We start from the raw sequence: 13,351 nt of genomic DNA, 5'->3' as shown, positions 1-13,351 counted from the left end.
CTGTAGAATGAGAAAGTTTTGCCTGGCTTTCACACAGGCTTTACTCTGACTATAGAGTATCATGCAATGTTATCATAACATGGCTTCTCAGGCCAGCAGCTTTTGGCGGTCACTATCTTTGCCTTAAAGCAGAAAAATTCAATCTCTTGAGCATATCAGCAAGCCAGGCCTGAGAAATATTGCTAGTGAGCTGATCAAACATTTGGATGCACTTTCTGTGAGTTAGCTAGCAAGGCCAGCCCCTTCTGCTGACGTCTTTCCTCTCTATCACACATCAGACTTTTCCCAGTGGAGCTGGAAAAAAGGCTTCAATGAAAACTGCCTGTTTGCAGTTACATGGAGATTGCAGGCACTACAATCACTATTTCCTTAACGTGACCTGGAGCAGAACCTCCATCATCAGGATAGAAAGGTAGCCTTGTTGCCTAGCAAAGGTGGGATGATTTATCTGTGTCTCTAGATTGGTCCCTTTTCTTTTCTGCACAACAGAATTGCTTTCAGACTTCCAAGGAGAATGAAGCCAGGCTAAAAATCGGAGTGGATGTGGGAGAGCTGCTCTTGCAGGGCATAGGATAGTCACAGGGTTTCTGCTTTTTCTGTTCTGTGCAACGCAGGACAATGGTTTTGTCTGCTCCAGTTATAGCCCTGGGGGCTACCTTAGGGACTGCAACTAGCATCCTTGCCCTCTGCGGTCTCACCTGCTTCTGCAAATGCAAGCAACCTGGGAAAGGACTCTCAGAAAAGGACCAAGAGGAGGAGACGGAAAATCCTAAGCCCAGCGTGCTTCAGCCAGTCCAGCAAGTAAGACACAGTCTCTAATTTACTCTGTGATTTTTCTTAAATGCAGAAGTTGAGAATGCAACTTCCCTGTTAGGCTACTCAGCATGTGATTTATGCTGCCTGTTTATCTGCTTACTGTGTTCAGGATGTAACAACATGCTAGTGGGAGGAGGAGTGAGGGAAAAACAGAGATGAGCTGGGTAACACACAGAATTACTGGAGCAGGAGACAGCTGCCTCGTTGCCAAAGAGAAAGCTGTTAATGGCAAAAATGGGGGAGAAGGACTGGAAATGGTGTTTAGCTGTCAAGATAGATCACAAGAGAAATAATTTACTGAGAGGAGAAGACTGGACTGTACCAGGTGGCATGCAGCATTGTGAAAAAGAGATGACTCCTGCTGAGATCTCATATAGCAGCTATTTAACTCTATTCAAAATATCTTACAGTTCTTACAGGATAGTTCCCTGTCAACAGCTGATTTCTTGTGAAAACCTTCCCTCTTCCTCCTCCCTCTGCCCCTCTAACTAATTATGTGTGAAGCTAAAACAAGGCATTCAAATTACAATAAAAAGCAAGTGAGAATCTAGACTGTGATGACTGGACAATCTCATCACATTGTGAATTTCTTTTTCACTTACTGTAAGAGCCATGTGGAGTATGAAACATGTCGGGCATCCCTGTGTGCTCTTTTATTCTTGTTAGAATCCAAATGCCCTGATTTACTCCTAAGCTCAGTGCAAGAGAGAACAAGGGAAATTATAGGACACTTCTAATATACTTATTAATGGGAATCTCTTCTTCAAATGGAAATGTTGGATGATTTCCTTGGTTGACTATGGTCTTTAGCATGAGGTATAGTCAGTCTCTGAAAGTATTACCTATTGGCTGTTGCTTCTGATATTTGTATTTGCCTGCATCCTTTTCACTTTCACTTAGCCATTTAACCAAGTGTTAAGCCATATAGCCAATTCCAAAGGCCAGTGATCCATTGTATAAGTCTTTGTTTGTCTTTTAATTATTTGAGTTGCCTATTATTTTTGTATTCTTAAAGTGTGTAGCAGGAGTCCTAATTGAACTTCTCTGTAACGTTTATAATTAAATATTCAGTCTCTCTTTGGCTTCCACTCTTAGGCTTTTAATAGAAAAGAAACCTTCTTCGTGCTCCTGTTACAGTTTATTCTGAGGAAAGATGATCAAATCTACAAACTGTATTGTAAGAACTGGTGCAGATATACAGAATGGCATTACCAGAACTTGTGATTACTGGAGAGGGAAAGGGAAGTGAGGAAGGAAGGCTCTGCTGACCATGGATTAACATCTGCATGGAGTTTAGGACTTCTCAAGAGATTGCTGCTAATTCTGAGCATTCATCCATGAGCATGGTGAATGACTCCTAGTACTAGTTTGCATTTTCTTAGGATGAATTTCACCTGCTCTTCTGTTTGATAGCTTAGTCCTATCCTTTTCAGGCTCCTTTCTTGTCTTTGCTACCCTATACAGGGGATTTGCCAATGTCTGTATATAAGAACGTATGATGATGCTGAGATTTTCCAAGTTTACTGTTAACATGAATGAGAAATGTGTAACTTTGACAGCCATATCACTTTGTATAGCAATTTTTCTAGCTGTTCTCTGGAGTAACACTATCCACAGACAACTTTACCATGAGGCTCTTTCTATAAGAGACTTTTTGTTGTTGTAATCTACCTCAGAAACATCTCAGATCTTTATTTTAACTCCATCCTTGAACTGGACTTCTTTTCTTTTATATGCCTTTTGGGAAGCACCTTGTGAAAGTGTTAATCCACCCTGGACCTTGTCCACTGGCGTGTTATCCTTTTTACACAACTGAAATAAGCATTGTCTCCATATTGTCCAATTAAGCCTCAAGTACCCAACAACTCATGGTCCTTACAATATTTTTACATTCATCAAGTTTTGCCATGACTTACTCCAGTATTTGACCAACAAGGGATCAAATTATTCAACCTGCCCTCAATGTATCACTACTACCTGAGTGATTGCATTCTTTTAGCATTGTAGACTTTTTAATTTGAAGTATTATTTCTAATGTTACTGGCTTTGGAGTTTTTAAAGAAACCTGGCCAAATTATAGCATCCAAGTGAACATTCTGTCACAGAAAGCGCAAAATGTTCTTAGTTTGCATATTCTGTATGTTTAGCAATTCTTTCCGATTAAAACAGTTTTCTTGCCAGGAACATACATTTTCCTATGCTGTCACTGATTCAGAATCAGTCTATATACCTCCAAGGAATGAATCTCAATTTGAGTTTGGAGCATATGAAATTTTATCATCTCTGTCTATGTTTATAAATTGTTCTGTTGAGACTTTTTTCTGACTACATTAGTACACAGTATGTCCTAGTCAGTGTTTGACATACTTAATTATTGAAGCCTGTCAGGACAACTGATTCAGATAAACAGAGATGACAAAAGAAAGATGAAGCAAGTCTGCATTTTATTCGCTTGGCATGTCTCCCATGACAGCGATGCTTGTATTTGCTATAGACAGAGGCTCCCTGTGGACATGCCCTGCATACGTGAGGAGGAAGAGTTCAAACACAAAGATACATCTACAGAACAATGAAAAACTGCTGTAAATATGCAAAGTCTCAGCAAAGCCTGCAGAATGAAGATTCCTAAACATGTGCAGCAATGGCCCTTTGTTTGAGTGACACTGGCCAGGGACCCTGAAGGGTCAGTTGCAGCCTCCTTGCTACTTTTGGTGTGTTTGCTTTCATGCATTATTACAAAATTGTCTGAACTGTCCTGTTCATCTCTTTATTTAAGACACTGCTGCTGATTTGCAAAGAAAACTTCCACAGGGCACTGCTATGTAACTGGATTAGCAGATAGCACTTGGAAAAAGAGCTGGCAGCAAAATAATAAACAGAGGCAGATGCAGTTGGAAGAGGGGGTGGGCTAGTCCCACTGTGCTTGCATATGTCTCTCATCTCTAATTCTGCAGAGCAGACAGACAAGAGGAATATTTAGACCCAGTGGAGCTCTTAGTTCCTGTGTGCTGATGGATTTCCTGACTAAAGCCTGCCTGACTTTTAGCAAGAGGAAGAAAAGATTGTACTAGCAATACTTCAAACTTGTATGGTGTTTTCATCCCAAAGGATCTCAAAGTGCTTCATGTGCTAGCAGCACAGAGCAATGCAGGCATGGGGCTCTGGTGTGATGCCCAATGCCTGGTAGGACATCAGCCTTATGCAGCAGCTTCAGGAGAGAGAACAGCAGAGACTGACCACCATGTCAGGCCCTGTATGTGTGCTAGATATAATGCCTCTGCACAACAAAAGCATCCTGGCTTTTCAAGCTGTTATCCAGCGATTCCTCACATATTTTGGTTGGTTGGTTTACTTTAATTTTAGAAGAATGGAAAACTGCATTTAAGGTTTGGATGAGTAACTTCACATATCCTAGGGGATTGATGAGGCTCACATCTCTGAAAGAGGGATCTCACTTACAGGCCCACACCCTACGACTTACATAATATCTAAACTCAGCTGAACACTGGGTGAGGATGGCACACAGTGACATCTTTTTTTTTTCAACCTACTTCTTATTCAGACCCCTTAAAATTAGACAAGACAAAATGCTATATTACATGGTAAACTTCCTAAACACTGACGCACTGGCTGTCTTGAGAGGATGGAATCACTGATCTAATTAATTCTCTACCACTGCCAAGTGTATGTAACCATGGTACTAGGATCTCCATAAGCAGAATATGACTAAATAGCCAACATCCAAGACTGCTCTCTTTCTTCAGACTCTGTTTCTTGAGAAATAGGTATGCTTCCTCTGGGCATACAAGCTGGGACCTTGAAGTCCCAACACAGACAAGTGCTTCGGGCGTCATCTACATTCATTATTAATAGGAAACAATAAGACTAATGAAAAACTTTAATTACAATTATGAACCTTTTCTGTCTCACTCTCAATCTTGACACAAAATAGGTTGGCAGGCAGCAAGGTTGGAGATAATCCCACCGCACAATAATCAACCAAAATGGCTGTTTTACTTCTGCTTTTTGTCTCTCATGTTTTGGAAACACTAATAAAATCTGTTGCAAGGATTGGGGTCATTTGCTAGTCAGCTTTTGTTCTTCCCCATTGATGAATCCAAACATAAATGAACCAGGAATGATTTCAGTTGTAAGCAGACTGGATCCTTTCTTGGGACACAAGGAAAAGAGGACTGTTCTATTCCACTAAAATATTTTTCTTTGTTTAGGGAGAACAATAATGCCTTTGTGCCAACCTTTGCTTGGACTCCCTGAGCATTGCACTGTCTTTTAGGTTCTTCTGCTCATCCCATGTTCATGATTCAGCAGGGAATCGAAGTGTTAAGAACAAACTCAGGCATCAATCCAAATTTCAATCCCGGTGTAATAAAGAGGAAATGTGTGTCTGAGGGTCAGTTGGAGCTCTGGTCTAGAAAGCCAGGAGATAATCCAAAAGGCTGAGATGACCATTTAATCAACTACTCTTGGTATTTCATTTCAGAGCTCATTTGTTCAACCAGTTCTCCTTTTTCTTATTATACCATGGTCGTACTTGATCCAAGTGACTATATGACCTGTCTCCCATTCTAATGCTTACTACACATTCAAAATATTCTAAAGCCTGTGGATGGCTGTAGCCTCTTGTTCTTGGATTTGAATTCAAGGTAAAAATTACCATGCATTAATCACAGCAAAATTAACTTAATGATTAATTTCTGTGCTAAGAGGAAACACAGACTTATGGAAAGATTAACTGGTACAGAAACAGAGGAAAAATCAAATTATAAGAACATATCTTTTTTTTTTTTTTTTTTTTTGCAACCAAACATCTGTAGAGAAATAAATCTGAAAAGACATACACCAAGTAGACAAGACATCTACCAAGTAGAAGGGTATCAGCTTTGGCAAGAAAGTCTCCGGACATACAGTTAGTGGTTTCTACAACACAAGAAAAAATGATGATAGGACTGACCAGAGGCACTACTTTTTCTCTCTTCTTCTCAGCTCATTTAATGCTGTGAGAATTGGAAGAATTAGTCTAATTAGTTCAAAGTAATAAACAAAGTTTTAATTTTCAGTTCAACATTAAGAAAACCGCAGAGCCAGTACAGCCTCGAGCACTCCTGAAGTTTCCCAACATTTATGGCCCTAAACCAGTAGTAACTTCACCTGAAATTGTTAACTACACGCAGTACTCTCTGAAGACAACAGAAGAACCAGCTACTGGAAAACATACTGGTTTGGATGAGAACAGGATGAAGATACAAGTCAATGAAGAGCTGTTTGTTCTCCCTCAAAACGGTAGGAGCTTTTGGTCTTCGGACTAACAATTGCTTTTCTGGGTATAGATCTGTGATACTTCTGAACATAATGTGATTTTTCTTAGAGAAATAAATGTGAAAATGAAAATATGGGATGGTTTTCATTCTCTTTTTATGAGCACTGTGAGTTCTGTCTTCAATACATTTGTTTAATAGAAGGTAGTCATGGAGTTCATCAGAACATTCAGATAACAAAGCTGTATTGTGTCTTGTTGTAATGTTTTTTTTTTAACTGAACATCTTTTGTGTTGAAGAATCTGGCTCACTGGTAGCAAACAGTCTGTAAAAAAGTGCATTTAGTGTAGTTTTACTGAGAGCAGTTGTTAGAGTATGTGTGAAATATCTGGCGAAAATTGGGCAGAGTATCTCCTCCAGGACAAATGTCAGCTGTCCAGCAACTGTCCTTGTCAGGGACAGTGGGGATTGAAGCTTCTAATTTTCTCTGCTCCTTTTTTTCCACTGGTTTGGTGAGATGGTCTTGGTTTTTTCTAATGTACAGTGAAACTGAAGGCTGACACCTCAAATATTTTCGCCACACAGAATTCCTGTTTCCCATCCAGCCCGAACGGGTACACTCCAAAACCTGAAACATAAGATTTCTGGAGCCTGAGAGAAAATGCAATGTTAATTATATACATCTGGCAGCATAGCCAGGTTGCTTCCATACCGATTTTTAACTTCACAGTTATCTTTTAACAGGATAATTGACTCTTCTGGCTATCATGCTAATAAAACCTTCCTGAAGATTTGCCAGAGAGCCAATGCCATCTGTCATGATTTTTATTGAATATTCTTTTTGGGTTTTTTTAATTGCTTGAGATTATATTTTTGCCGTTCTGGAAGGATGATTGCTACATTCAATCCTCCACCCTGAGACTTATGAGTATGGAAAAGAAAGTACCATGGGAAGCAGCTGCATTGGAGGAAGAGACTGTCTGAGACACATCCTTAGGTGTCAGGAAGAAGATTATAGGGTGAGAGAATGAAGAATGATGGCTGCATTTAGGCTAAAGCTTTATGTAAGTGTGTTGGTGTAAGAGCCTCTCTGCACTGCTAATGGTACAAGCAAGTTTCCTTCCTGCTGTGCCTGATTTCATAGCTCAAGTGGTGCTAAAATGAAGCAAGAATTGTTGCATTCTCCTTTTGATGCCACAATGAACTGGTCTAAACTGTATCTCAGATTTTGAGAAGGAAATGTGCTGGTCCTGGTATAGTTTTCCATGTGAATCAGAACTGACCTGGCAGATTACAGCTTTTGATGACAAAAATCTCTGGCTTCTCTTTTAGTCTTGCAACTTGCTTTATTTCAGTATGAAATACATACTCAGCTCCAAAATCACACATGGAAAAACTGTCTCCTGGATTCCCAAGTTCATTGCCTTCAACCTGATCAGGTGCTATGGAATTAGATGTCTTTTGCATGACAAAGACTTTTTGTTAAAATCTAAAAACACTTTTAGAGAGGCCTGACCTGATGCAGAATTGCATAGCAGCTCAAAAGCAGACTCACATTCTCATGACAGAGAATATAAGATTCAATTTAACAATGCAAGTTAAACCAACATTAAACAATATAACAAGTAATGAGTATCATTTAGACACCTTGGCCTAAGAACAAGGTAAAAGAACCATGATAAAGCACAATGTGGTGGACTGCAAAAGTCCTGTCCAGGTGCTGTAGAAAGAGCTGAAAGTGAGAGTAAACAGAGCAAAAATGAGATATGATGATGGATGAAGAAGGAAAATAAATTATATTCCTGCATAAAAGGTGCAGGAATAGTAAGACATTTAGAAAAGCTGAGTCAAGACAGTGTGGATTAGTTCTCTTGGGAAGGTGAAGACCTGCTTGCTAAAGGGGTTATTTCAGTTCCAGGTGTGGTAAAGGATGTGTGTGTCACAGAGCACTTGAACCCTGAGAGGGCAGCCAGCTGTAACCAGGCCCCTGAGCTGCACTACTCCCTTGCGTATGATCAACAAAGAGCCGAGCTGCGTGTGGCACTTCTGGAAGGTAAGGGGCAGAGACCTTCTGATTCGAAGGTACAAGACACCTATTGATTACATTTATAGAAAGTTCCCCTCCTACCTTAAAACCAACATGTGTTCTCAGGATCACTGGATGTTTCATTGGTTCTGGGCTTGTAGAACAGAAGTATCTGGCAATGTCACTGCTCGAAGTGAGAGTGCAGGGCATGGCTTGGGAACAATTGTTTGCACAGCTCAAAAGCAGAATTCAGGAACCATGATGGGTTCCTCCAATCCCAGACATGGTACAAAGCAACCTCTTCTTTTTATATTTTCCTTTGGGGGTGGAGGGGAAGGGGGTTACTATCTCCCTCCTGTCTCTACCTTTCCTTCTTCAACTTGACCCACTTCCTACTGCCTCTTCCTCAAGTCAAATCAAAGGCCAAGCTGGAGATGCCAGACTTATTTTGAGGAAGAACCCTCTGGCTGTGCTTGGCCAAGCAGCCAGGTTCTGTGTCACTCTCTGAAGTGGGAACTGACAACTGTAACAGCTTCTCCACTCGGGGCTGGAGCATCATCAGTTCCTCTGGGAAAGTAAAATAAGCTGACTGAATAATTCATGCACAGTGCAGAGCTCTGTGGAAACCCAATCAAATCACACCCTCTGAAGTGAGAACTGAAAAGGTGCTGAATGGCAGCCACTGCTGTGGGCCTGATGCCAGTAGCAAGCACACAGTTCCCCTCCAGCATGGACACCCACGCCTGCTGGCTGCCACCCTGGCACTCCTGTGCGCATGCTCCTCCCTGGGTACCGTAGTGCCACCAGGGAAGGGGTGGGGTCTGCTCCCTAGTTCTGCTCCCCTGAGAAGCCAGGAGAGCCCTTTGACCCATGCCCTGTGGTCCTGGCAACTCAGGAGCAGCTATGCTTGGACTGGCTGCAGCAAGGACAGCAGTTTTGTCCATAAAGTCCTGATGCTCCACAACCCCTTGGAGAAAGGTGTGGTCCTCTTGCTGTGGAGAAGATAGTGCAATTCTGTTGATGCAATTGAAGAGTGTGAAATGCCATTCTCGCTCTAGGCTTTTCAACATAAAAGCGATATAAAATTAAGGATGACCGTCTCTTGACACAGATCTTTTGGGCTGTGGGATGGCTTCTGACAGATTCATTTACCAGTGGTTGAACGAGCTGAATGCAATAACCCTCAGACTTATCCCCCACTGGCCTGCAGGGATGATCGTGTGCCAAGGGGGAGGTCTATCCCATTTCTGATGTCTGTGACTGATCTTCCTGCTTTTAAAGTCTTTGTAAGAAGCTCTTTTTGTGTTCCAAGGTAAAAGTAAATCAGAGCTGCCAATCCCTGTGCCATGCTGTCATATCTCATTGCTGTTCTGCATCTTTCAACAGACCATGTTCCCTTGAACTCAGCTGCTGCTCTCCCAAACACTTGCAGCATCCTTCTGCAGTGGCAGAAGGACAGGGACAATGTGTAGCATGAGGAAAACACCACAGCATGAGCCCACAGCTTAGTCTGCCCCATGCAAGCAGGAACAGGGATCAATGTCTATGCAGCTGTTTTATTTTATGGCTCTCATTAAATAAGCAATTTAGCCACAGATATTTCAGGGTTGTCTTTTGTGAGAGGTCCTTACTATCAATCTTTTCCAGCTATGCATGGCAGAATGACTGTGGACCAAGATGCTGGCTGCCATTGCTACATACTGGGCACATTGGTGAGCAAGTCTGGTATTGCTGAGGCTCAGACAGAGCTGAAGAAGAAGGTACTTCACACTCTTTGGGAGGAGGTCCTGCGATTTCCACTAACTGAGGAGGAGATGCCAGAAGGGACACTGACTCTCACCCTGAGAAACTGCGACAAGTTCTCCAGACACAGCATTGTGGGGGAACTCAAACTGAACCTTGCTGAGATGGAGGAATCCTTTGGGAAGGCCCAGTGGGAAAGGCTAAAGAGTCCAGAGAAGGTATGGACTCAGTCTGTGTTGGTAGTCCAGAAACCCTAATGATTAATAGTTCGGACAAGAGAAGCCCTTTTGCTAGATGGCTCCATATGGGTGGGTGGCTTTATTTGTTTGGAGCAGGTTTAGAGGGGTGATGTGGGACTGCAGAGGTCACTCAGCAGTGCTCTGTGATGGTTTGTAAATAACCATTTTGGAAGCAGAGGCCCATCAACTCAGTCTTTCCATCTACCGCTCCCAGTAGTTAACATGTGTCACAACTCCCTCAGCTCCTCCTCAATACCATGACAATCTGACACTGACATCTGTAATTCAAAAGCTATGTCTAGGAAAAGGTGTGTGAGTTTCTGAGAATTTGTGATACAGGACCACAGTGGCAAGAGCTGAAATACCATAGAGTGCCTACAGAGCCTGATGGAGGGACTCTGCAAAGCAGTGTATTGGTAGGGCATACGGTGGTGTTCCAGGGAGCCTTAAGCTAGGAGTCAAATACATTGTTGGGATTGAAATGTTGGACTGAAGACCACTTATTCTTACTGGGATCAACCACAGCTATTTGCTCTGGGAGATGTCAAAATATCATTCATTACATTGTGTTGGTTTTCTTAAACAACAAAACCTTCCTTTCCTTCCTTACCCACATCTTCCCAGCAGCATAAACAGGGAAAATGGAGAGAAGTATTCCAACAGTACTTGAAGTAGGTAAAGGGGATGCTTCATGAGCACTAACTTCTTGCACATTTCCTCAGAAGCCTTTCCCCTGCCATGGACCGAGTTATTCTTCCAGCAGCAGCAAGATCCTTAACATGGCAGCAGGGTGCTGCTATTGCTGCTACTGGTACATCACAATAGGTACCTATTGTACTCTGGTGTGGTATGAGGTGAGCAATGCAAAACAACACTAACGCTGTCGCTAAGCATCGTGAAATAAATCACTGCCTGTCACCATCAGGGGTGAGGGCTCTCCACTGAGTTGGCCACAGACAGATTACAGAGTTAGTATTTTTCTGATTTCCAATAATGCTGATTTATCTGATCACCACTTGAATACTAACAGGACTGTTCACCCTAAAAAAACATCTGGCAGAGACAGGGGTAGCAGAAACAAATGTGTGGTCTAAATTAGTTTAATAAACTTCAAGCACAAGGCTGAAAATTTGTCTAATATCTGTAACCCTCCCCTCGACCTCTGTACTGAAGCATCTGCTTTTTCAGCAATACCCAAGGAACAGCCTGTTCACAGCAATGGTCAGTTGCCACTCCAGTGCACGTGAAGGAGTCCTGACATACTGGAAATTCTGCCTTGGTCCAGCTTCACAACTGCACATAGGAACAGGGCAGCATTCATTTCTTCTCCAGGCTGACAGCACAAGGTTAGCACCAACAGTACTGCTGAACAGTGCCCCAGTTTGAGCTGAGGATGTGAAGTGAAAGCTGAATTTGCGTCATCTGGGACCTGAGAGAGCCAACCATTGCACAGATAGCTTCTGTATACAGATCCTGAATCATTCATTGAGAACCAGAGGGAGGGAGGGAGGAAGAGCTGTTCAAAAAAGAGGAGCTATTTTTGACAGCATTCATCCAAGAACAGAGTTACTGAGCTTCATTACCTTGAAATGCCAGGAAGGGCAGAAATTTCATTTGTACCTTCCCAGTAATTCCCCCACACCCAAGGGAAGGAGCTCAGAGTGGAGCTCACAGCTAACCAGGTAATGCAATTATCATTCAGGAATTCATGGAGTCCTGTGAGCAATGCAAAGCATAGATACTGTAGACTGATAACCTTATCTTGTCTTCCTTCCCTCCCACTGCTTTGCTAATGATTGTGATGATAGTGGGTCCTTGCATAGCAACTTCCTTCGATTTCATGGTGCCCTGCACGTAATTCACTGATGACCCCTTGATGCTTTTTATCTTTATTGCATAGAAAGGAAGACTGAAGCTCTGATGGTTGTATGACTTGGAAAGGTTGCAGCACAAAATGCAGGTTATGGATTTAATAGAAAAATGGAAACAAAAGAAAACAAAACCCAGAAAGGGGAAAGAAAATTACCTTTGGCTTGGTCTCTTCAAGCAAAGCTCCAGCAGAGACCAACCATTGCAGGTTTTGGTTTCATGTGGATACATGCTGGTCAAAAACTTGATCAGGATACTAGGAGTTAGAAAGTCATAAGCACAAGATGTGATCTGTGTACAATGTGTACATTTGTGTGTGTGTGCATACATGCATGCATAAGTGCACATCTACAGAGCCCTACCCCCCCCCAGTCTCCACTGTATCTATCTGTGCCTGGAGCTATAGGAACCAAATTCTAGCCAAGAGCTATAGAATGGCACCTGGGTGAGATGTAGTGAGGACAAATACACAAAAGCAGCTTATGACTTGCTTAAACTCTGGGTTTGTATTGAGGTGGCGTTTGGGTTTGTCCCTATGAGTACAAACACCTATTATTTTGTAGTGAACATACAGGCATCTGAATCTCTCCCTGGTTTTATGCATGGTTTTATTTAAGGTCCACATCAATTTAAGACAGGATTTATGTAAGAGAAATGCATATGAGCCCTTCATTGCTACCTGAGTGCATGAAAAAAAGATTTACTTGGGCTGACTTAGGATTGAATTTCAAGTTTCCTTGCTAATGGCCTCCCACCTGATTTTGCAGGACAAATTAGTCATTCAAACCAGACAGCGATGACAGCCATGTTTTCTGGAGAGTCAATCAGCTCACAGGGAGCATACAGGGGCCTGTCCTTGCCTGTTTTGAGTACCGGTCTGAAAACTTAATTTGAAATATTTATGGCTCACTTAGTAGCAAGAGTGCAGAGCACAGAAATGGCCTAGAGAAGGGCTGTCTGTCCTAGAGGATATAGAGCATGCTAAGGAGTCCAAAGGGAGTCCATTGAATTGACATTGGCTTTCTCTGACTGTTCTGGGTCATTAACCTCACACTAAAACAGATTTCTGTCACAAGCTCCTACTCACTGAGAGAATAACCACTCCACTTTCGTCCTTTGCCATGGGCTGTCAGGTCTGCACACAACCGCGTGGGATTTCTCTCCTTCCTTGCTGGCTCCTGAGGAAGAAACTGCACTGCTCTCCCAGGGGAGAGTGGTGGTGGTGTGGCTGCCTCCAGACTTCTGCCTCCAGGGCTGCTTGTATATGTCAAGTGGGAGGGAAGGGCAGAAAGATCAGAGGTTAAGAGGACAATAAAGAAAGAGAAAGAGAAAAAGAAAAGAAAAAGAAAAAGAAAAAGAAAAAGAAAAAGAAAAAGAAAAAG

At 42.3% G+C, this 13,351-nt stretch overlaps 1 protein-coding gene across 2 annotated transcripts in view; it reads left to right on the top strand.

Annotated features, from left to right (window-relative positions):
- Nucleotides 1-258: 258 nt before the first annotated feature.
- The window catches only part of SYT13 (synaptotagmin 13), a 20,585-nt gene continuing 7,492 nt past the window's right edge, over nt 259-13,351 (top strand). The window contains exons 1-5 of one of the 2 annotated variants that reach the window (XM_027704600.1): nt 259-434; nt 615-801; nt 5,895-6,117; nt 8,005-8,145; nt 9,766-10,079. In XM_027704600.1, coding sequence (XP_027560401.1) covers nt 619-801; nt 5,895-6,117; nt 8,005-8,145; nt 9,766-10,079 — 861 coding nt within the window. In that variant the 5' untranslated portion in view covers nt 259-434; nt 615-618. Of the gene's footprint in view, nt 802-5,894; nt 6,118-8,004; nt 8,146-9,765; nt 10,080-13,351 lie in introns of both variants that reach the window. The other variant, XM_027704608.1, reaches the window with a different exon arrangement.

Source organism: Neopelma chrysocephalum, unplaced genomic scaffold (assembly GCF_003984885.1).
Source record: "Neopelma chrysocephalum unplaced genomic scaffold, ASM398488v2 Primary Assembly neopelma1_24, whole genome shotgun sequence".
Classification (NCBI taxonomy): Eukaryota; Metazoa; Chordata; class Aves; order Passeriformes; family Pipridae; genus Neopelma; species Neopelma chrysocephalum.
Note: the sequence above shows the minus strand (reverse complement) of the source record. Positions and strands in the feature narration are given on the sequence as shown.